The following is a 24,325-nucleotide window of genomic DNA, read 5'->3' as shown; positions in this document are numbered from 1 at the left end:
AGCATGGCCAGGTGGACTGGGGACAGCAAGGAGTCATCATGTCAGGTAGTCCTGGGGCATGGTCCTAGGGCTCAGGTCAGTTGAAACTGGAACAGCAGCATGGCCAGGTGGACTGGGGACAGCAAGGAGTCATCATGTCAGGTAGTCCTGGGGCATGGTCCTAGGGCTCAGGTCCTCAGAGAGAGAGAAAGAAAGAGAGAAGGAGAGAATTAGAGAACGCACACTTAAATTCACACAGGACACCGAATAGGACAGGAGAAGTACTCCAGATATAACAAACTGACCCCAGCCCCCCGACACATAAACTACTGCAGCATAAATACTGGAGGCTGAGACAGGAGGGGTCAGGAGACACTGTGGCCCCATCCGAGGACACCCTCGGACAGGGCCAAACAGGAAGGATATAACCCCACCCACTTTGCCAAAGCACAGCCCCCACACCACTAGAGGGATATCTTCAACCACCAACTTACCATCCTGAGACAAGGCTGAGTATAGCCCACAAAGATCTCCGCCACGGCACAACCCAAGGGGGGGGCGCCAACCCAGACAGGATGACCACAACAGTGAATCAACCCACTCAGGTGACGCACCCCCTCCAGGGACGGCATGAGAGAGCCCCAGCAAGCCAGTGACTCAGCCCCTGTAATAGGGTTAGAGGCAGAGAATCCCAGTGGAAAGAGGGGAACCGGCCAGGCAGAGACAGCAAGGGCGGTTCGTTGCTCCAGAGCCTTTCCGTTCACCTTCCCACTCCTGGGCCAGACTACACTCAATCATATGACCCACTGAAGAGATGAGTCTTCAGTAAAGACTTAAAGGTACATCTGCATTTCTTGCTGTTTGGGGTTTTAGGCGTGGTTTCTGTATAAGCCCGTTGTGACATCTGCTTATGTAAAAAAAAGAAGGCTTTACATATACATTTGATTGGTGCCGGAGCTTAAATGTGTTGCTTCATACAACCACCCCGTTGAATGTTTGTCTTATTAAGGCCTCAGACGCAGTGACCGGGGTAATCAGCACAACACGTAGCATGGTTACAAATATATATTTGGCCATTGGATGTTATAACCAAACAGCAGAAGATAGTATTCTGCATAATCATTATATCTGTTTTCAACTCAAAATGTAGGATGATGAACATCATTTTGGATTTATTGTAGTAAGGTTATCAATATGTACGTCATTTGTCTTGGCTGATCTGATTTAAGGGAATCAATTGCTGTACATAATATCACTGTTTTATTGTTTTATTCTAGGAACTATTTCCACATTTAATAGGGAGGGGGGATTATTTTCCAACAATACCTTTTTGTATTAATAGACAATTTTATATGAGTCTTACAGGATTCGAGGCAAGTCATACAGTTCACGATCATTTAGATTAGAAAATATTTGATAGCGAGTGCGCTGGCTCCATGTCCTGCCAGCTCCAACAGGGCAGTGTAACAGGACGGGACGCGGCACTCCCTCTCGACTTCCGGCCCCTTTCTTTACGGTAGAGAAACCCCGTTGATTTTCTTTCCTCAGCCAATCAAGATTGGGTTTCCAAAGTCCTTGACCAATCATTAGCGCAAACTTCGGGTTGGCCACTGTCCAGACTTTTACATTTGTTGTCCCGCCTTACTCAAAGGTGGCATCCACATATTTCACAGTGGTGAGTGTGTCAACAGCGTCGACATAACAGCACTTCAATTTATTCTCTTGTATTTTCTATTACTACACGCTTACAGAATGAGGGAAATTGTACACATTCAGGCCGGGCAGTGCGGTAACCAGATTGGGGCCAAGGTAAGAATCTTAAAAACTTAAACGAACAATGTCTAGGCTTACATTTGGGAATTAATAAAAAAATATATTGTAAAAACTATTTGTTGCTTCTCAAAAAGTTGTATTCTAGGCTATGGGTATTTTAAGTTTTTAAAAATCCACTTAGCCTAAATGCTGAACATTCAATGCAGTATATTCCGTTATGGTCTCTTTTTCTAACATGAGGCCATTTAAAGTTCTCAATGGATGAAGAGTGCCGGAATTAATATGCCTTTTGTTGTCTGCTTTTCAGTCCAGTTGTAAAGCTTCTACGTCGTTTTTGTTTCTTTATGGGATATACATTTATCTTTTGCCAATGTAAACTAGTCTTAGAAGAAAGCACAACTGGAAAAACGCTGACAGTTGTTTTATTATGGTAAGATATCCCCGGGACAATTGAGACGTGCTTTCGCTGGGCGTCTGTCTGCTTTTTCTGCCACGCTCATTGTTTCGTGTCTGGAATAGCCTTTTCTTCAATAGTCTACGAAAAAGAGATGTCTAAAATGAAGACTTTAAAAACACAGATGAAAAAACAACTAGACATTTATACACAAGACACTTAGTCCTAAAGTTATGACACGGTAGAAAAACTATAGCTTCACAAAGGCTAGTTCACCCCCCGCGGTTTACAGATGTTGACGCGCAAAGATGGCATTTTCGAGACTTTTTTGTTGTTGTGGTTTGACAAGTTTACATTTCCTATACTTTTAGTCTCAGTAGACTATGTGTATTCTCTTGCATTACACATTTAGTTAAGTAGGCTATGTCTCTAGATAGCCTCCTATAATACTATTGAGTCATCTTTAGGCAGTGGCACGAGTCAAACTTTAAACATAACTTGTAAAAGAGTAATGGGCTTTTTACAACAAAAACGCATTGCCCTTTTGCGCATTGACACGTCGCATCTTGGCTGAGTACGCATAATAGACCAGTAAAATAAACCATTATTAACGCGATGGTGATTTAAAGAGAATAGCGGGGACACTACTGCTGTCTTATTGGGGCTGAATCAACGTCCTTTAATTTAAGGGGGAAAAGGGGGAAAGTTGCTAAAGCAGGCAAGGGAGAGATTAATGATCGGGCTCCCGAGTGGCGCAGCGGTCTAAGGCACAACATCTCAATGCAAGAGGCGTCACTACAGTCCGTAGTTCGAATCCAGGCTGTATCACATCCGGCTGTGATTGTAAGTTCCATAGGGCGGTGCACAATTGGTCCAGCGTCGTTCAGGTTTGGCCGGGATTGTAAATACGATTTTTTTTTTGTAACTGACTTGCCTAGTTAAATAATAAATATAAAACGCCAACAACTGTGAATGGGGACTTCTGTGGAGGGATATGACCAGGCTGTGGTCTATGAGAGCACATGACATCGTTTAAATGACTCATGCTTGTGATAAGGAGTCGAGTACACACTTAAGTGTAGCCTATAATGTTTTTATCCACAACTTTAGTTATTTTACACAACACCATTTGGCAACACCAGCCATGTCCAGTGGACCAGTGAAACGTCATCAACATAATGTAATATCCACAAGGCCTCAATAACTCTCTTTAAATATGCTGTCTATAGCAAATAGCTACATAAGTCTATTCAGGCCTACCCTTTGTGGTGAATGGAATTCTGATGGGAAACAGAGTGTGTCAATAGGCTAACTTGGTAGCCCTAACTTGTTGATGTGTTAAATGCGAATGTGTATTACCAGACAGCACGGTGAACAAGAATGGGCCATTTCACTAATATTTCTTGATATTCAGAGGGGTTCAAGAATAGATGGTAAAGTGGGGCGAAACCTCAAAGAGGTGTTTCATATAGAACAAGGTTCTCGCTCTCTCTATTTCAGATTAGGGTCAGTTGAGTTCGCATCAATCTGTCCCAGTAGGCTAATTCCTCTGGGATGGTTCCACTTTGCCCGCTCACGTGGTAGCCTACAGAGTATTGCTTCTCTCTCTCTCTTGTTCAGCCGTTTATAACACGTATTCATGGACGGTAGATATTCTAACGTAAGTATAGAGTTGTTTTAAGCAGCTCTTTACGCCCATCTCTTGAGCTGGTCTTTCACACCAAGGCTAGTTGTTTCTCCACATTACTCCAATCCCTTGTTGTTGCTGCAGCCCTCCCAGGTCAGAAAAGTGACATCAGTAGTAGTGACACGACCATGCACGCATGGATGTGTGCAGGCATCACATCCACACTCATGCATCTACACACACTTCTCAGACTTCGAAATATCACACACACACCATAGCTTTGCAGTGTGACTGCGAGGCTGAACTAACGAATACGCCGAGCACACCACAACTGTCATTGCACTGTACGTTGCACAAGGGGGGGGGTAGCCTAGCTTGAAAAGCACCAATTCAGCTATAGAAATGCGATTTTGAACGTGCTGCTCAATGCCTTGTGACTGCAAAGGCAATTATTTATTGGATTTGCCTCTATACTCCCTGAGGGAAATCTCAGGGAGTGTTTTTCTCCACCTGTGGTAGCTGGGAGGTCAGGAGCACACATCTGTGCCAGGATAGACAACCAAACTGGATAACATTTTGAATAGTTTGGGAATTATGTTGTGTATTGAATATCCATATGGTATATGATTCAACTTAACATAATAGAGTGTATTGCATGATGTTTTGTATGTTATGTGTTGTAGAAGATACCTTGTATGGTATAGGGTCTTGTTCACCTTTACAGCAATAGTCATTTTTTCATTCCATTTCTAATGTAATAATATAGTAACAACAATAACCAAATGTACTACCACTAGCTTCCCAACCCCTTGACCTCACACCACCACACATTCTGTTGGTAGTTCAGCCACTGAGCGCAACCTGCATTTTAGCAGTGCTGGCCTGTGTCAATTCAAGCCTCTCGGTTGACATGTCTCGACTTCTTTAGTTCTGGGAGGTGATCAGCGACGAACATGGCATCGACCCCACAGGCACCTACCATGGAGACAGTGACCTGCAGCTGGACAGGATCAGTGTCTACTACAACGAGGCTTCAGGTAGCACATCTCTACCCTCTACAGTTACAAAGAACTTTTCAAGCCGAAGAACATCTTTGGTGCTTACACAGACATGTACATATATGCATTTATTCTATTGAAATTGAGATTCATTTCAATTCTATCCATAATGTAACATATTGGGTGAACATCTCAATGTGGCAGGGGATACTGGATAGGGTCACAAAATTTGTGGACTAGTGGTGGTGTGCAGGACGTGATGTATTTTGTCCTCCCCCTGGTGGACAGACAGGAGCTCCTCTCCCCTTGACATCAAATAACCCATTGTTCCCTGCAGTATTGAGCTGGTGTGTGTCTCTCTATCGTTGTCTCTCATGGAGGTGGCAAGTATGTACCCAGAGCGGTCTTAGTGGACCTGGAGCCCGGCACCATGGACTCTGTCAGATCCGGACCGTTCGGGCAGATCTTCAGACCAGACAACTTCGTGTTTGGTAAGGAACTAGAGGGGTTTGGGTTTAGCACTGCTTGGACATTGAAGGGACATATCACTTTTAGTTGGCACATAGGATAATGAAACACAAGGAAAAAAGTCATTATGAAACAGTCCTGTCATTTCAGGTGTTTGAGGTCTTTATGTCCCTCCTTTCCTCTGATGTTTCTAGGTCAGAGCGGTGCAGGAAACAACTGGGCAAAGGGCCACTACACTGAGGGAGCAGAGCTGGTGGACTCAGTCCTGGATGTGGTGAGGAAAGAGGCGGAGAGCTGCGACTGCCTCCAGGGTTTCCAGCTCACCCACTCCCTGGGTGGGGGCACTGGCTCGGGCATGGGCACCCTGCTCATCAGCAAGATCCGTGAAGAGTACCCCGACCGCATCATGAACACCTTCAGCGTTGTGCCCTCCCCTAAAGTGTCAGACACTGTGGTGGAGCCCTACAATGCCACCCTGTCAGTCCACCAGCTAGTGGAGAACACAGACGAGACCTTCTGCATTGACAACGAGGCTCTCTACGACATCTGCTTCCGGACCCTCAAACTCACCACGCCGACTTACGGAGACCTCAACCACCTGGTGTCGGCCACCATGAGCGGAGTCACCACTTGCCTGCGTTTCCCCGGTCAGCTCAACGCCGACCTCCGTAAACTGGCTGTCAACATGGTGCCTTTCCCCCGTCTCCACTTCTTCATCCCCGGCTTCGCACCCCTCACCAGCAGGGGGAGCCAGCAGTACCGTGCCCTCACCGTGCCTGAGCTCACTCAGCAAGTGTTCGACGCCAAGAACATGATGGCCGCATGTGACCCGCGCCACGGTCGCTACCTCACTGTCGCCGCTGTCTTCCGTGGCCGCATGTCCATGAAGGAGGTGGACGAGCAGATGCTCAACGTCCAGAACAAGAACAGCAGCTACTTTGTTGAATGGATCCCCAACAACGTCAAGACCGCTGTCTGCGACATTCCTCCAAGAGGCCTCAAAATGGCCGTCACCTTCATCGGCAACAGCACGGCCATCCAGGAGCTGTTCAAGCGTATCTCTGAGCAGTTCACCGCCATGTTCCGCCGCAAGGCCTTCCTCCATTGGTACACTGGAGAGGGCATGGACGAGATGGAGTTCACTGAGGCAGAGAGCAACATGAACGACCTGGTGTCTGAGTACCAGCAGTACCAGGACGCCACCGCCGAGGAGGAAGGTGAGTTTGAGGAGGAGGCTGAGGAGGACGCTTAAAGACGGAGTGAAGCAACACGAGCGAGGAGGAAGAATGACGAAAAGACCTACAAAAATTCTGAAATAAATTGAAAATACCACAAAAAGTACGAAAAGAAAACCGGAGGAATAGTATACGTAGCTGAGAAGAGGAGGAGCCCAATTGCACACCCATAAATGGAGGATCATATCTGAAAATGACCTGGAACACAATATGGAGAGGTCTAGGAATTTAATCCCATTAGACAATAGCAAGGTTTTGAAACAAGATTATCTGAAAGAACCTCAGCAAATTTGTGTGTACAGAACATTTTAGTAAATGTTTACACATTGAACAAATGTTCAAATAGAAGCCATTGTTATTTTAGGTCAAGCCAGTTCGTCTATATGTCCAAACCCTGCTATAGTGTCAGGTATTGTTGACATCTGTACTGCACTATGAAGGGCTGAAACTGCAACCTTCTTGCATGTTTAAAAAAAAAAAAGTATTATAATTGTTTTGATCCTTGAGAAAGTGAAAAGCAAGGTGCCACTGGGGAGAAATAAAAAGGCATTTTTAGAAAACCTCTCTCTGTTGTTATTATTGGAAGGAAAATATTGATATTAGTGTGGTATAATGAAGCAAAAATACACTAACAAGGAATCTATAAGAAACACTTACTGTAACACCGTTGCATTGCAACATTTTGAAAATCAGGTCAATAGAAACAAATATTAAATCAATAAACTGTTGGGCAAAGGCAAAGAAAATAGTCAAATGTGATTATAGAAGAGTGTGAATATGAATAAGCACTTGAAAACAGCAGACAACCCCAAATGCTCTTCCAAAAATATTGCTACCTTGTCCAGCACTAGATTAGAATATGTGGATTCCTCCGCCTGGATCTGTGATGGGGCCCAAAAAAAGGCATAATCTGTGACAGACAAATCAGATTGTATTTGTCACATCGTACTTCTTAAACAACAGGTATGGAATTGGAGTATCCCTTGGCTCCAATGATGCTTGTACAAGCAGTTCACCACCAGCGGGGAAAGAACTCAGGAGGAGGAGAAGGGGGGGGGGGGGGGGGGGGAGTCAAAACAGATAAAAGAAAAACTAATTAGGTTGTGAATGGAGGGCCATTTTGAATTTGTTTAATTCATCAGTCACCACTGTAACTAACCCACCTACAGTGCCTTGCGAAAGTATTCGGCCCCCTTGAACTTTGCGACCTTTTGCCACATTTCAGGCTTCAAACATAAAGATATAAAACTGTATTTTTTTGTGAAGAATCAACAACAAGTGGGACACAATCATGAAGTGGAACGACATTTATTGGATATTTCAAACTTTTTTAACAAATTGAAATTGAAATTGGGCGTGCAAAATTATTCATATATATATATTATTCATATATTCATATATATATATATTCAATTGGTTGGTACTTTCCTGGAATAAATGTGTTATATTTGTTGTTATTTAATCAAACATCAAGGCAAACAAGATGTGAAGTCATAATACCATATCATAATCCCACATGAATATGAGTGGCGGCATTCCAGAGCCGAACATCCGGATTCTAACGAAATGGCACGAGCTCCACCGATCATTAACAGACCACAAGCCGACAGCTACCGAAACTCTCCAGATAATCCCGATTCGTAACACCATTGAAGTCCCTTTCTTTGACGGGTTGGGGGTAAGGGAGAGGGGGAAGATATTAAGAAGGAAAAAAACAACATTTTGTAGAAAACCTTACTTTCTGTACCCCGTAAATCCCATCTGCTGTTTTCGGATCCAAGCCTGTCTGAAAGGTAATTACCAGCAATTATGATGCATCTATATCTACTCAGTTCTACTGGTTTTTTATTTCACCGAGAAATTTATGGGTTAAATTTTGCAGTTTTTTCGTTTGCTGGCAGGTTATCTGGTTGTTTTTTTATGCATGTCTAACAGCTATATCTAATATGGGTCATTTAGGGCGTGATACCGGTAATGCAGCAGAGACGGGTAGGAGGACAGTAATTACCGTCATCTTCACCTACAAAACATAAAATCTCATGATTATTTTACATGTAAAGTATAGCACTTCCCATAAACAAAGGCTAATAATAGAACATTTGAAACGGGGACAATGACTATTGTTGGGCACCAGGCAGCATTTCATAGGCTATTTATGCTATTTCGAAAGCTTAAACGGCGTCTCTGCACCTTCAGATTCTAGCCTATATCCTTACAATGAACACCAGAACAGACAATATGAGGGTTCGTTTTTTCTAGGCTATTCTTCTCCCCATCAAAGGTGCAGTTTATTATAGGTCTGGGAATAAAAAAGAAAAATCATAAGCCTATTACATTTGATCCACCCTCCCCCTCAATCGTTTATGTAATTGATGAACGAATGGTAAGTAGTTGAATGTGAAATGGGTTATTCTTCAATATTTGTTTGACGTCCTGCCCAATGCGTTCATGCGTGGACACCCTGCCAGGACACCCAATCGTTAGGCTACGTAATTAATGGGAACGACAGATGGCAAATTTTGCATAGTCGAAAAGTAAGTGTTTGGTCTGGTCACATACTCAATGTACTGAAGAGAGAATACAGGTTTTTCAATGGCACTTGGTCTCGTGCGAAGGGGTAAACGGGGGACGCGAGAAAGGGAGCATTTGTGTGCGTGTGATGCGCGCAAAAAAAAGAGAGTGCGAGCGTTGCCAAAATCCACATGGATGACAGAAATCGTAGCTGGAACGAGAAGGGGTCTCTCCAGGTCTTCCAAATTCCTCAGTGCAGTATATTCCTCATCATTACCAAAGCTGTGTTTTATCATGTTGGGATAGCCCATGCAGCGAAGCGTGACACGCCCTTGTCGCACCACGGGTGTACAGACTGCACACTGTTTTACCGCCGAGCGATAGAGGAAGAAAAAAAGATGCCGCGCGCGCGAGTATGTGAGGAAGAGCGACACGGGATGTGAAACTGAAGAGATACAGTTGAAGTCGGAAGTTTACATACACTTTGGTTGGAGTCATTAAAACTCGTTTTTCAACCAATCCACAAATTTCTTGTTAACAAACTATAGTTTTGGCAAGTAGGTTAGAACATCTACTTTGTGCATGACACAAGTCATTTTTCCAACAATTGTTTACAGACAGATTATTTCACTTATAATTCACTGTAACACAATTCCAGTGGGTCAGAAGTTTACATACACTAAGTTGACTATGCCTTTATAAACAGCTTCGAAAATTCCAGAAAATGATGTCATGGCTTTAGAAGCTTCTGATAGGCTAATTGACATCATTTGAGTCAATTGGAGGTGTACCTGTGGATGTATTTCAAGGCCTACCTTCAATCTCAGTGCCTCTTTGCTTGACATCATGGGAAAATCAAAAGAACTCAGCCAAGACCTCAGAAAGAAAATTGTAGACCTCCACAAGTCTGGTTCATCCTTGGGAGCTATTTCCAAACATCTGAAGGTACCGCATTCATCTGTACAAACAATAGTACGCAAGTATAAACACCAAGGGACCAGGCAGCTGTCATACCGCTCAGGAAGGAGAAGTGTTCTGTCTCCTAGAGATGAACGTACTTTAGTGCGAAAAGTGCAAATCAATCCCAGAACAACAGCAAAAGTCCTTGTGAAGATGCTGGAGGAAACAGGTACAAAAGTATCTATATCCACAGTAAAATGAGTCCTATATCAACATAACCTGAAAGGCCGCTCAGCAAGGAAGAAGCCACTGCTCCAAAAGCGCCATAAAAACGGTTTGCAACTGCACATGGGGACAAATATTGTACTTTTTGAAGAAATGTCCTCTGGTCTGATGAAACAAAATAGAACTGTTTGGCCATAATGACCATCGTTATGTTTGGAGGAAAAAGGGGAGGCTTGCAAGCCGAAGAACACTATCCCAACTGTGAAGCACAGGGGTGGCAGCATCATGCTGTGGAGCTGCTTTGCTGCAGGAGGGACTGGTGCACTTCACAAAATAGATGGCAACATGAGGAAGGGGAAAATGATGTGGATATATTGAAGCAACATCTCAAGATATCAGTCAGGAAGCTAAAGCTTGGTCGCAAATGGGTCTTCCAAATGGACAATGACCCCAAGCATACTTCCAAAGTTGTGGCAAAATGGCTTAAGGACAACAAAGTCAAGGTATTGGAGTGGCCATCACAAAGCCCTGACCTCAATCCCATAGAACATTTGTGGGCAGAACTGAAGAAAAAAAACGTGTGCGAGCAAGGAGGCCTACAAACCGGACTCAGTTAGACCAGCTCTGTCAGGAGGAATGGGCCAAAATTCACCCAACTTATTGTGGGAAGCTTGTGGAAGGCTACCCGAAACATTTGAAAGGGTTCTTCAAAGAACCCCTTTTAATGGATCCTCGAAGAACCATTTGAGAACCTTTTGGGGTTCCTTTCTGAACTACTTCCCCTCACCTATTATTATTATTAACAATAATAATATGCATAACAATAACAACAATAACACACATTTTTAGTTGTCGGTGTTAATTATGATTTTAGAGGCAAGGCAAAATAAAAAAAAATCAATATGAGGTAAACTCCCAGAAGAGTCCCAAGTCCAATGGGTATATCCTCTGGCGTGTTGATGTTAATGTGTTGATGTTCTCCGTATCCATAGCCAGAATGATTATGCAGTGCATGGTGATTGAACATGTTTCCTGTTATGTTCATCAGAGGTGTAGGGAGGGTGAAGTCTGTGAATCCAAAAAAGAGTAATTATACAGATGATTAACAAAACATGCATACGACAGTATTCATACCTTGGTTTTTGTGGTAGATGTGAATGAAAAAACTGTTTTGATAATGGTTTTCATACGCACATCTTGTCCATAATGTAGAGGCCTATGGGATATTTAATGAAGAGGTAAGGGAGGAAGCTGGTGCATGTGATCTGCATAACATACCAATACCAAATGACATACCTTTATGTGCCTCCTCTATATACCTGAAGACACAGACACAAAAGTGAGCAGTTCAGTCATCTGCACCCAATACAGCTAGCCGTCAACATATTGTTATAGCCCACATATTCTTACCTCTTTGTTGATTGATATCCATTGAATTGTGTCCTTTTTCTGTTTTAGAAAGATTTGCACAAAAATGAAAAGATAGATGGTATCATCATAAAACAATATGAATTTAGATCATACGAGGGACAGACCTTACCTTAAATTGAGTACCTGTGCCTGCTGTCCTTTCAATCTTGAATCCAAATGTTTCATCTGGGCTGTTTCTCAATGAACCCCACCTCCTCATTTGGGCCATTTTCAATCCCAAGAACCCTAAGGTTCTTCAAAGAACTTTGAGGATCTTAGAAGAACCCTTGTTGAACCCCTAGTTTTTAGTGTACTAAATACAACCCATTGGAAACCCATTGCCTTTTCAGCCTGTGTTCTGAAAATGAGATGCAAATAGAATAGTCATTTCTTCATTTATACCACTGAAAGAGACAATGCTTATTAAACAGCACTCTGTGTTATTTCATGGTTGTACACTAGGATCCTTGGAGCCACTTAGATCCTCCCCCTCTCCTACTCCCCATCTCCTGTCGCTGTAGGCAGAATGGTGGCTATAGCCTAGGCTCATGTCCACTCTAGTCTAATAGTGGTCAGCCTCATCACACAAAAGAGCTGACTTAATGCCCTGAGGAACTACACACCACTCCTGTTAATTAACCTCAGGAAATGATGTCATTACCATGGCAGACTCCCAGTTACAGTAGAATTTACTAGGAGTAGATTATTACATTTGAGCTCTGCTTGTCCAGATTTAAACTATTCCCTATTATATTTTGTTAATCTTCATACTGTATCTCTACAATTTAGTTTGAAAGGTATTTGTATACTGTGCATGCATGTACAATAATTAAATCCATATTTAGATAAGGAATATCCTGCTGTAAAAAAAAAAAATGTATTATGTGTTTTCAGAGATTCAATCAAGATGAAAACAATTGGTGTTGCCGTGTTTGGAGCCGTGTTCTGCACTGGTAAGCATATTGGCCGATTAGTCACCAGTGATTTAGGTTGAGAGGCTGAAAGATCATAAAGAATGTTTGACACAGTCACATGATTATATCAGATTTGATTCAAATGAGTACAAAATGGTTCGAGTCATTTATTATCTGCTCCTTTTTTTTCTTCTTTCCCCTCACTAATTTATGGAGGGTTTGATGTTGACAGCAGTTCTATTTTTGCAGTGAGAATGTAGGCCGTTTACATTGCAAACGTTTTGTGATATTTGCCAAGTTTAGTAGTTTCTCATCCAGTAGTACAAATGATTTCTAACTTCTTGAAGGATCTTCGGAAACATTGACAAAGAACGTAAAGAAATGCTAAAATAAACCTATCTTTTACTTTACAGTTCTGACTGCATCCCTGAAAGGTAAAGTCACGCATGATCTACTGATTTTTTTCAGGGACTGTCAAAACCTGAAGATGAAGTATGAATACCATCAGTAACTTTACCCTGATTCTGACATATTGTTCCTTAAACTCTGCATACCCTTGTCAATCTCTACCTCTTTTACATTCTCTCTCTTCAGTCAAAGAAGAACACAAGATTGCTTTTTTCGGCGAGGATGTGCACATCCCACTCCCATCCCTAGTCAGCACTGATGTTCTGTTCAAGCCCGCCTCCAACCGCACCGCCGAGGTGGTCCTGATGAGGGACGGGCGGGTGGTGGGCCACCGGGCCCAGCTCAACTCCCTCAAGCACCTCATCCTGGAGGATGTGGGGGAGGAGCACGAGGGCATGTACGTGATCAAGAACACTGAGGCGCCTGCCGATGTCAAACACATCATCCTCATCGTCAGGGGTACTGTTCTTCTTCTTGCTGCACAGTTCATTCATCTTCAGCTCTTCTAATTCTTCAAACTTTTCAACGTTGCAAATCGACTTGTTTCTATACTTCTTAAAACCATTGTTTATCCAACACATTCACTATCTAAGGTTGTATCCTAACTCTGCGCCAACCCTTAGAGGCAGACGTCAATCGAAATGAACGTTTCTTTGCATTATTGACGTAGTTGCATTTGGTCTGCAATCGATTACTATCATTGTTCTGATGCGAATGCAACTGTATAGGAAGAAAATACTCCCAAAGAGCCCTGAGTGATAGTGCTGTGCTGTTGTGTGCTCTCTGGCAGATTGCGCGCTGGAGCAGGTGGTTAAGTACGGTGAGACATACCACATCCCACTCAGTGACATCTTGGGCCCTATCACCCTGGAGTTCAGGTCCAGTCAAGCTCAGGCCAATCAGACCACGGAGCCCCCGGCAGTGGTATTGCTCAACCAGACTTCCACCCCCCCAGAGGAGTACAAGGGTCGTCTGAGTGTGTCCGAGAAAAGGGTGACTCTAGGCATGGTGCGGGGGACAGACGAGGGAAGTTTCACCGTACTGGACCGTGATGGGAAAGTCAGGAGGAGGTCATGCCTGAACGTGAAAGGTGAGATGAGGAAGACCATAGTCTGAGAGGCAGTGGTCAATCTCAGAGGGAGATAATGCTTGATCTAGGGGGTTTGAAATTGTGGTTAGTGGTGTGGGTAAAATAGGATTGACAAAGCTTGAAGACACATAAGAGCAAGCAGAATTATTTGACAACCTTTTCTCTTTCCACTTTGTTCCAAAGAGCACCAGAACTTCGTCCACCTATCATATGGCAGTACTTTGAAGATCAACCTGTTTGTGGACCACACCAAAGTCAACCTCATGTACACTCCAGATTGGGACCGGAAGGACCGGGTCATACTAGAGCAAGGAGAGCTGGTGGTGCCGCTGGACCCTTCACTGGACGGCAGGCTGACTGTAGAAGGCTCCGTGTGCATTCTGGAGAGGGTCCGGGTTAGTGACATGGGCCTCTTCAGAGTGACAGACCTGTTGGGGTTCCCTGTGACCAACATCTACCTGGAGGTGGAAGGTAAACCGTGGGTCAGGGAGGAGACTAGGGCTTTAACATATAGATCCATCTATCACCTCTATTAATGGTCTTTCCTTTCCCTTTCTTCTTCTTGTCATCGATGGCACTGTATATTTCACTCTCTTGTTTTGATGTTGTAATGCTCCACATTCGCCTCTCATCCATCTTTCCTCTTTTCTTTGTGTTCCTTTCTGCCTGCTTGTCTTTCTCCTATCTTCCTTATCATATTCCTGTCCATTCTCTACCCTTATGTCTTTCCTTTCTCCATCCTCTCTCTCTCTTCTTTCCTCTCTCTTCTAGCCTATAAGTTACCGACGCTGTATGTTGCAATCCTCTCCTTACTGGGCTTCCTGGTCCTCCTCTTGCTGGTGTGTCTGCTCTCCTGCCTGATAAATGTGCGCCGTCGGGCGGAGAAGGCGCGGCAAATTGCCCTCATCGCCCAGCAGGCGGGCAAGGGGGATGGAGATGCATTCGTCAAGGTAACTCACTCTAACGCCTCCTCCACGGGGGGGGGGAAACGTTAAGACACCATGATCCAACCCCTGTACTATAGTTAAACAGCATCTGCTTTATCATATATGTATGCTATTCTCACGTTGAAACACTTAATTTACGAACAATTATCGGCCATTTTCATGTATTTTGGAACCCTGTTACTATGATTCCAGGCCTAATATACTCGTAGACCATCGCACACTGCGACAATGGCTCAATATGATGCCAAAATGATAATGCCATATTCCTATTACACAAGTTGCAGATTGCAAAGTGATTGTAAGATAAATAATGGTGATGGTAAGACCTCTTAAAGGGATAGTGAGACATTTTACAAAATGACCTATTGGCTTCCTTACCCTGTATGCAGTCTATGGACAAGGTATGACAGCAGTTCATGCTTTTGTTTTGTTTACCTGGCCACTGTTTCAACTGCTAACCCTTTAGCATCAGTGGCACAAACCCAATGCAAGTCAATGGGAACAACATTAGTATTTTCCGCTCTTCATGTCCAATCCATCCTAAAGTATCTTAAAATTGGTTTTGAAAATGAATGTAGTTACTGAGAGATGATTTGGACATGAAGCGGGAAAATTGTAACGTTGTACCCATTGACTTGCATTGGATTTGTGCCACAAATGCTAGAAAGTTCAACCAAACCAAAGCATGGGTTGCTGTCATACCTTGTCCATAGACTGCTTACAGGGTAAGGTAACCAGTACGGAATTTTGTAAAATGTTGCACTATCCTTTTAAGTATGGTCAACGAAAGATGCCAGTGTACATCTAACTGTATTTGTGTGTGTTTGTGTGTACCTTTGCCTGTCCCGCTCTCTTTTCCTCCAGCAGTGTGCGTTCCTGTGTTCGTCTTTAGTCTTGACCTATAAACCTCAGATAATTAGCTTTAATTAGACTTCAGGTCCTAATTTACTTTGATTAATTTGCTGGAATTCACCAAGGAATGAAACCGGTCTGCCCAATGTCGGCTTCCTGCATGTGTGGTGCTTTGAATCACACAAAATGAGATCACCCATATATCATCAGTCATCACTCTCTCCATATGGCAGATTCCATCATAGTTGTAATTTCAAGTGCTTTGTCTGCAGCCCACAATGTTGCCATTGTCCACCCGTCATCTTAATCTCAATCTCAATTGGTCCACACAATAGATGTCGGCCTAATTACAAATTGGGGGGAAAATCTAGTTAACGCTTTGCCTTTGCGTTACGTTTCTCCCTCTTAAAGGAGCCTCCGACGGAGCCTCTGCTTGGTGAGAGAACTGTGTTCTGGCTTCATTCCGTAGTGTTAAGTGGATGAATCTGTATTGGTGTTTGTACTAACGCTCAGGGGATGGTCATAGCGTCACTATGCTGTGTGGGCCTCCTACCACCGTCAGTGATTATTTGTCTGTGCCATCCATTCCTCACCCCTCCCTCCTTTCGCTAATCTCCAAACGGACAAATAACTGCAGCAGTTACTTATTCATGATAACTGCAGTCCTAGCCTCAGTGCAAATAAGCATACAGATGCAGCCGTCCAATACGATTCAGCTATTTTCAAGCACACATGCACATATATTGTTGTTGGAGGCGGAGTTACAAGGTAAACATGTATTTATGTGTATGTGTGAGTATGTGCTGATGTGTGTGTGTGTGTGTGTGTGTATTTGCTGTGCGTTTGTCTAAGATCGGGGCAGTAGCGATTAACATATTAATTGGGATGGTGATACTGGACTAGATCTACCACTTGTTTTCTTGATTATATGCTGTGGTACGTTGTGAATTGCATGATTTTTACACGTAGTTAGTAGCACACATACAGTACATGCAGAGTACACAGACATAATGTGGGATTAGGCTGTATAGTACACTGGATTAAGTTGCCACCTGGACTAAGATTATCACAGCCGTACACTCTGGTATAATAGCAATTAGTGTTCTCTAGTATTGGAATACTGTGGAGTGAGTGTATAGACCTACACATTAATTACTGCACCAAGAGCATTGTGCATTGGATGGGTTTCCTGGACACAGATTACTCCTGGTCTAAAATGCATGCTCAATGGAGAATCTCTGTTGAGGGTGATTTTTAGTCCAGTTACTGTCTTAATCTGGGTTTGGGAAGCCGGGCCAATTCAAGCACTGTAGTAATTATTCAAAGTTCGCGGCACTGTACATCCATGTAAGATCTTATTCTTGATTACAATTATTATGTATTTTTTTTTGGGGGGGGGGGGGGGGGGTATATTGCTTAATCAGCTACTAGCCCAACAGAATTTGTGTCAAAGGTGTGCCGTTTCTATGTTTGTTCGTCTTTGTCTGTGTCTATGTGTGTGTCGGTGTAATTTTTGTACACCTGATGCTATACATTTTTGTGTTTGAGCGTGGTGTACCGTAGATCATTTACATGTATTGAATATATTGTGACATGATGTGAGGGGCCTCTACTGTTCTAATCCCCCTGTAAGGTGTTCCCTCTGGAGGTTTAGACAAAACTATTCAAATGCAGCGAGGCTTCATGTCCCACTTCATTATGGATTTAGCCAGAGATTTCTGGAGACTAAGCGACAAACCTGGACAGCTTGTCTGATTGGCTTTGCGGTCGCAACAGCAGTTTCCTGCGTGTTCCGACATGAAAATCGATTGATCTACCTCGATCTCTCTCCTGACACACTCTAGTATGCGATTCCCTGTCCCTCAAGAACGATAGTTCCCTGAAGCCTTTTCCTCTAAACTTCCAGGGTGTTATTTTCGAGCCAACAACTCCAGTCTCTCAATGTGTCACTATATATACACCTGATGATCTTATAAATCCATATAAGAGCTTCGCGTGCAGTACATGTGCTTTTTGTGTGCCAACTCCTATTTACCCGTATGTATTCGTTATGACTCGCAGCGTACATGGTGAAGTGAACCTGTGATTGCTACTGTAATGTGCTTGCCGCGGCTTCCTGCTAAAATACGACCCTCGTGTGTTGTCGTCGGTAGGTTGTTCAAGAGGCCTATACACGGTTCGCTGAGGAATCCACTTTGACGTCTACGTGGGACAACAGCAATGCTACAGAGAGCACGGAGGTCACCATTAAGGTAAGCAGGGCTCGGGACACATAATGTGGTAGGAAGTGGTCTACCGGTGAGCATGTTAAAGTGCAAGAGGAAAACACATCCCACCATTATAATTGCAAATGTTTTAACTGTAGATGAACAAACAGAAATGCTGGGGTAATGTTTCTATAAGAGGCTGAAAATAACCAGTCTCCACGCCAAGCAGTACCTAGACTACATTTGCAGACACATACGAAATGAATTATTCATGTTCCACGTTACGTTCCTCCCACAGGGTCTGGAGGTATCCAAAGCAGGTCGCTACCACACTCTCTCCTCGGACAAGAACTTCCTGGAGATGAGCGACTCGGGGGTAGAGTTCAACTCCTCCACCCTCCCGTTGGACAGCGAATGTGAGACGGACGTGCCCCAGACCTTCACCTCCCACAAGCTGCTCCTCAACAACTCTGACAGTGTGGCCGCCACCATCATCCCCGAGGGAGACCAGAGTGCCAACCGGACCCCCGACTCGGCCATGAGCCCCAGCTACATGACCCAGGCCCGGTCTGAGGCCGACGCCCCTGAAGAAGACCTGATGGGTGTCACCACGCCAGAAAGGGCATCCAGTGGCGCCGAGCTGTCTGCAGCACTTGAGGCAGCCGATAAAGTTATCAGCCCGTCAGTTCCCAATGCCACTGCAGAGAGCACCACCACCTGAGCGCAAACCACCGGACACCCTGACAATCTTTACTCTTCAACTTCAATTACTCCCCCCCCCCCCCCCCCCCCCTCACGCAGACATAACCAAAATCCTGATCACTGCTTTTATAAACTATAACTACACAAAAATGCTTGGTGTAAAAATTGCCAGGCTAAATGCACTCGACTTAATCCCTAAAGAAAAAATACAAGACCCTAGCTCATTAGAATACATTAATTCTGTGCATACAGGAAATGCATGTGTAACGGAGTTAAGAACGTAAGCTCACTCCACAGCTAGCTTGAAATGTCGCGGATGGAGCCATCCAATTGATACCTTTTGGGAGGCTCAGCACGTTGGAACGTTGTCACGCAGGGCGGTCACGTGTGTTGCGAAGCAGAGGATCACTGGTTCGAGCCCAGTATGGGGCAGTCGGACAGTGGAGGAAGCTAAGCTGTTAGCAGCAGACTGACCCCTGTTACACGTGCATTTAAATTAGACTTAAAAGCCAGGATTTAGCCTTAGCTGGCCCAAGAGGCAATTTATAGTATTGATGACTGCATAGTGCATGCATGCCTCTTTGGCCTAAGAACCAGAGACCGAGATAATATCTAAGATAACTTGGTGGACTAAGGGAAAAGGCATTATGATGATTCATGAAAATACATTAAGATTACCATGCCCAAAAGGAATGAGCGCACACTGATATCTGAGTAACTGTTTTTATACCCCTGTAAAAATGAATCCCAGAATTCTTCTAATGACAAAAATGTAAACATTTTTGACAGAGCGAAAATATATTTGATCTATATTTCTTATTAGCATTCAATGCTCTTACCACCAGTACTGTATGTGGGGACATCGACATAGCAGCTGTATTTGGGGACATAGACATAGCAGCTGTATGTGGGGACATAGACATAGCAGCTGTATGTGGGGACATGGACATAGCAGCTGTATGTGGGGACATGGACATAGCAGCTGTATGTGGGGACATGGACATAGCAGCTGTATGTGGGGACATAGACATAGCAGCTGTATGTGGGGACATAGACATAGCAGCAAAATATATGACATATGGTAATAGACCAAATTCATTCTACAAATAACATTGTAATACTAGATTAACAAGACCAATAAAGATAACTTTATTTTTTAATAAATCTCGGTAAAAAAAATGCTTCTGACAAACATAAACCCAGAGTATCTGACATAGGCCTATACCGCTACAATTTCATTACATCCAGAGAGACACTATTAACAGAAAGTACAGGCATGGCATTAGGCTTTGGCACCAACTCAGAGAAAGTGCTTGTCTCAGCATATAGCCTCTATAGAATAGCAGAGTTGGAGAACTAAAACCCCCAAGATCTTCTTACAACATTCTTGCTAACCGACACAAGCTAGTAGATTGAATAACACCATGCTATGCAAGAAAGCTAGTAGTGTCCCTGAGCATGTAACAAGGTGTCCAATCTCTGCCACTTTTGATGACATAATCCCAGCACAGTAAATGTTTACTACATCCCTCATCTTGCAAAACAAATGACCTGGAACTAATACAACGGGAACTTCACATCAGGTCATTCTAAACCCCTCCACATCACGTTTCTCATTAGAACCCCAGCCACTGCAGAACAAGCCTTGGAACAGAGACTTCTAGAACTTCTCTGACAGATGGGACATGACAATGATCCCTTTGGAAGGGACCTGAACGTTTGGATCACTACCCTTTAATAAAGGCAAGTAAGTAAGGCAGACCTATGGAGAAGGAATTACATGCATGATGTCCTTTTTCATTCCTATTTTGCCTGACTCCATGGCCCTGTTAGCCAAAAGGAACTGAACGCTGAATTGATAAATGCTAACAATTAAGCCAACTTACTTTCCTGACAGACTGAAAACACTGCTTAGTGAGTGAGACTGGAGCGCCAACAAAGCCAGCAAGTTATTAAGATCCAATGTATTTGCTGCTGCATTCATCACTGTCTTTATGGGGGAAGGTTTTTTACGCATTCTCTTTTAACACAATATACATTGCCAGAGTCACTTATTTGAACCACACATCCCACCCAGAACCTCTAAACGAATAACAGTAGCTGCCTCATCTCAATTCAGTGCAGCATCTTTTGCCAACGCGTCGTATTCCAGATAGGCGAGGATGAATGACTAGATTACAACGAAGCGGCAAAGTCACAATGCAAAATAGAACATCATTCTTATCCAGCACCGTGATTGCTGAACTTCTTAAATTTCGTGATGATTGTATTGTCTTAAGTTCTATTCGAGTTGTAACCCAGATCTATTCAATCTGTTCAATCTGAACAGGAAAAACACAGAACCGTTCGCCGACCATTCAGATAACATCAGTCCATTTGCTGCAAATATACATTACAAAGACATCCACCCTCAGTCCACTTGCTTCAGAAACAGTATATTATTACATCCATTACGACATCTGACGAACCATTCCACTAAGGCCTCCCATTGGTTTCAACTCTAGTCCAATCAGGTACTGCATATTATTAACGAAGGCATTCTGTATGTCGATAATAGGTGGGTGTATAGCTGACCATGTTAAAAATGTCAAAGCAAAGGTAATGAAGGGGTGTAACAGTCCCAGGCATTCTGGGACATGGCGTAGTTGTTGGTGGGGGACAGCATCTGCTAGCAATATCCCTGCCTCGTGTTGTAACCGATTTAGGATGTCCGTGAGAGGAACTCAAGAGAGTAAAGTCAAACATGATTAGTGTCAGAAAGAAAAAGCACAAATATAATTACATGAGAAAAAGTCCCCGTGTTACAAAAATGTTTTTAAATGTTTTTTTTTTTATTGCAGATGTTGTAAATAATAATACCTGCAAAATACAAGTATAATTCTACTTTGCTTTTTTGTTTAAAATGAAGGTTTAATTGTTTTTAATGCAACATAAGAATACTGGACAGCATAAATATCTTATGTATAAATGAATCATATATGATGTAGCTACTTGATCGTTGATATTCTATCGGCTATTATCTTGGTTTTGTGGAGTATTACAATTTTATAGATGTGTGTTAAATTGGTGCTGAATTTGCACTGATTAGATTAGGATGGATAACAACGTTGACTAAAGACAATGTAAAAGCCACCTAATCTTTAAAGCTATCCCTTCCATATCAGGTAACAAGCTACTGAATCCATGGTCTGGGGAGGCATATTTGACCCATTCCTATTTTAGCTAATTGACTTCTGATTGAATCTTGAGCAATATCTGTGCTGTAGCACCAAAATTATTATTATATTTTTTAACTGGGTAAAAAAATATATATATATACAATTCATACACACATACTATACCTTACAAACATTACCCAAAGCTCACTTTCAAGCACTCTTGTATATAGCCTAGATATATTGCATGTGCATCGCCAATACTGTTTCTTACTGCAAAGTTATGCAACATTTTATATCCCTGAATTGCGTCTTTTATCCTTTCACTAAGTTCACAGTAGATAGATACTGATACACATAATATATGAGATGCCTTAGACTGAGTGGCCGAGAAGACGTAATAGCAGTAAAATGCCTATTTTTCTGTCTCTCTTTCTCTTCCGCTCTCTGTTGCATCACATATCATCTACCTATCACGCGATAGTATCAGCACCTGAGAATGTTTTTGGAAAAAATGCTTTTACGCGCTTGAACATTTCGTCAGAACTCGTAGTATCACAACTATAACTAATATTTTTGTTCTTCTTATGCAGATAACTGCTGTCATAGCTGTAGTATTCCCAAGAGCTACTGCTGCATGCTGACCTGTATATTGCCTGTGAGACAGCAGGAATACTGCACTATTTAAATTGCACTGTAGGTCCTATCCTGTTGATGTCTGTTCATGCAGTCAATGAGGTATTCTCAAATGTCAATATTACTATGGCTAAGACTGGAATAATGTACACCTCGACCCGCAAAAGCCATGACAAAAATCAACTCTGCAATTTTCAAGTGTACCAGTTTCTTTCTTTTTTTTAGGTTCATTGGAATGGGTAGTTTATTACTATGATGTGACGACGTAGGAAAGGTTTGTCTTGAAAAAACATTAAGAATAAAGGGAGAAAACGTGCCAGAATGCTAGAAAGAGAGGTCGTTTTTTTGTAGACCTGCATTAAATTCTATTTTCTTAATATTGATGTCAGCCTACATGGTATGCAAGCAAATGGTCACCCAGGGGGGAGAGTAAGTCTTGGGGTGACTTTATGCTATATACAGGAAAAGAATGTGTGATTTTGGCGACAAAGTTTGACCATTCATTATTGAGCCTACCATGTATGTGCATCCTTTAAACAAGACTCAGTAGTATTTAGTATTCAGCAATATATGTCCAGTTTACCTACTTCAGGGTTGAGTTCACTAGCCCGAAGTACATAGTTGAAATCAGCTGAATGTTTTATCTACCTGGCAGGTTTATTTCAGATCCCTTGGTGGGAAAATGTCAGATATATTCAGGAAAACTGCTTCTGCAAATTAAACGATGCATGCTAACCTTGGTTGTTATTATTGCATTTGATTGTTTTGTTTAATTTAAAATGAATGACTTTCCAAACTTGTCTGTTAGGTTTAAGTCCAGAATTCTTACTGTTGGTTCCCTAGCTATATTATCATTGACTTTTATAATACTTCGCTATCATGTAGAAACAACTATGCCCTTGTATGCTATAATTAACCATTTATAAAATGTAATACTTTTGGCATCATGCACAGAATTTCTTTTTATATGTTGTTTTTTTCTGTAATGAATGAGCAATGTCCATTAAAGGATTTTGAAGAGATAGCGATGGAAAAGGATGCCATTATTGTGTCTTGTGTCAGTGCCTTGTCTGCAATATATTCTTCCAATATAAGGAACAAAAATATTAAGCTGAGGTAAACTCACTAGGGAACCTTCTTGGTGTAGCAGGATTGGGAAAGTAATTTCCATAATGAAGTCAAATTCTGGAAGTGAATCGAGTTTCCTCCTGTAATGTGCAGACATATGGCCTACTGCAGGTGTAGCTACAGATTGTTACACCAGATGATGTGATATAAGCAAATATTTTTGTTGTCCATTACTGGACGTTACAGGTTTGCCTACATACAAAACTATACCAACAATTTTTCGATTAACCTGCATTTGGAGATACTGTCTTCATTCTCGATGCAGGAAAACAGTTATCTTATAAATGTCAGTGTCCAGTTGCAGGTGGTTCTGCAAACACCAGAGAAAACTCAAATAGTAAATCCATGATTTGTATCGAGTGAGATATGCCTCTTGCATGTCTCTTTATTTTACTTGCACTGTTGCCTAGAAACGACTAGTTCCGGCAAAGATGCTCGGCAGCTAAGATGGTGAGGAACCTTTCTTAGTTTTCTGTTTTGTTTTAGTAGAACCACCTGCAACAGGGACATTCATTTTTTTCCAGAATAGAGAACGAAGAGAGTAGGTCTATCGCCAAATGGAGGTTCGTTGAAAGATCTATGGAGCAGTTTTGTATAGGAAAACCGGTAACATTTAGTAATGGACACCAACAATCTTTGGTTATATAACATTATCTGGTGTAGTAGGCCTACAATCTGTAGTTACAGCAGGTGCTGCAGTGCACTGTTCTAACTAACTAAACTAACTAACTAAAAGTTTCATATGAAGTAGCAGGGCAGGTAGCTA

The 24,325-nt window shown here is 42.6% G+C and overlaps 2 protein-coding genes across 2 annotated transcripts; both read left to right on the top strand.

Annotated features, from left to right (window-relative positions):
- The first annotated feature begins 1,615 nt into the window (after nt 1–1,615).
- On the top strand, nt 1,616–7,038 carry LOC109903619 (tubulin beta chain). Its single transcript, XM_020500441.2, has 4 exons — nt 1,616–1,788; nt 4,702–4,810; nt 5,152–5,262; nt 5,434–7,038. Exons 1-4 carry the CDS (start codon nt 1,732–1,734, stop codon nt 6,489–6,491), a joined length of 1,335 nt encoding a protein of 444 aa, XP_020356030.2. The 5' UTR covers nt 1,616–1,731; the 3' UTR covers nt 6,492–7,038.
- Nucleotides 7,039–8,045: 1,007 nt separating this feature from the next.
- Nucleotides 8,046–23,455, top strand: LOC109904449 (uncharacterized). Its single transcript, XM_020501686.2, has 9 exons — nt 8,046–8,267; nt 12,415–12,473; nt 12,848–12,868; nt 13,029–13,301; nt 13,633–13,932; nt 14,116–14,403; nt 14,704–14,882; nt 17,885–17,983; nt 18,237–23,455. Exons 2-9 carry the CDS (start codon nt 12,428–12,430, stop codon nt 18,657–18,659), a joined length of 1,629 nt encoding a protein of 542 aa, XP_020357275.2. The 5' UTR covers nt 8,046–8,267; nt 12,415–12,427; the 3' UTR covers nt 18,660–23,455.
- Nucleotides 23,456–24,325: the final 870 nt, after the last annotated feature.

This window comes from Oncorhynchus kisutch, linkage group LG14 (assembly GCF_002021735.2).
Source record: "Oncorhynchus kisutch isolate 150728-3 linkage group LG14, Okis_V2, whole genome shotgun sequence".
NCBI lineage: Eukaryota > Metazoa > Chordata > Actinopteri > Salmoniformes > Salmonidae > Oncorhynchus > Oncorhynchus kisutch.
This window is presented reverse-complemented; position numbering and strand designations above follow the sequence as displayed.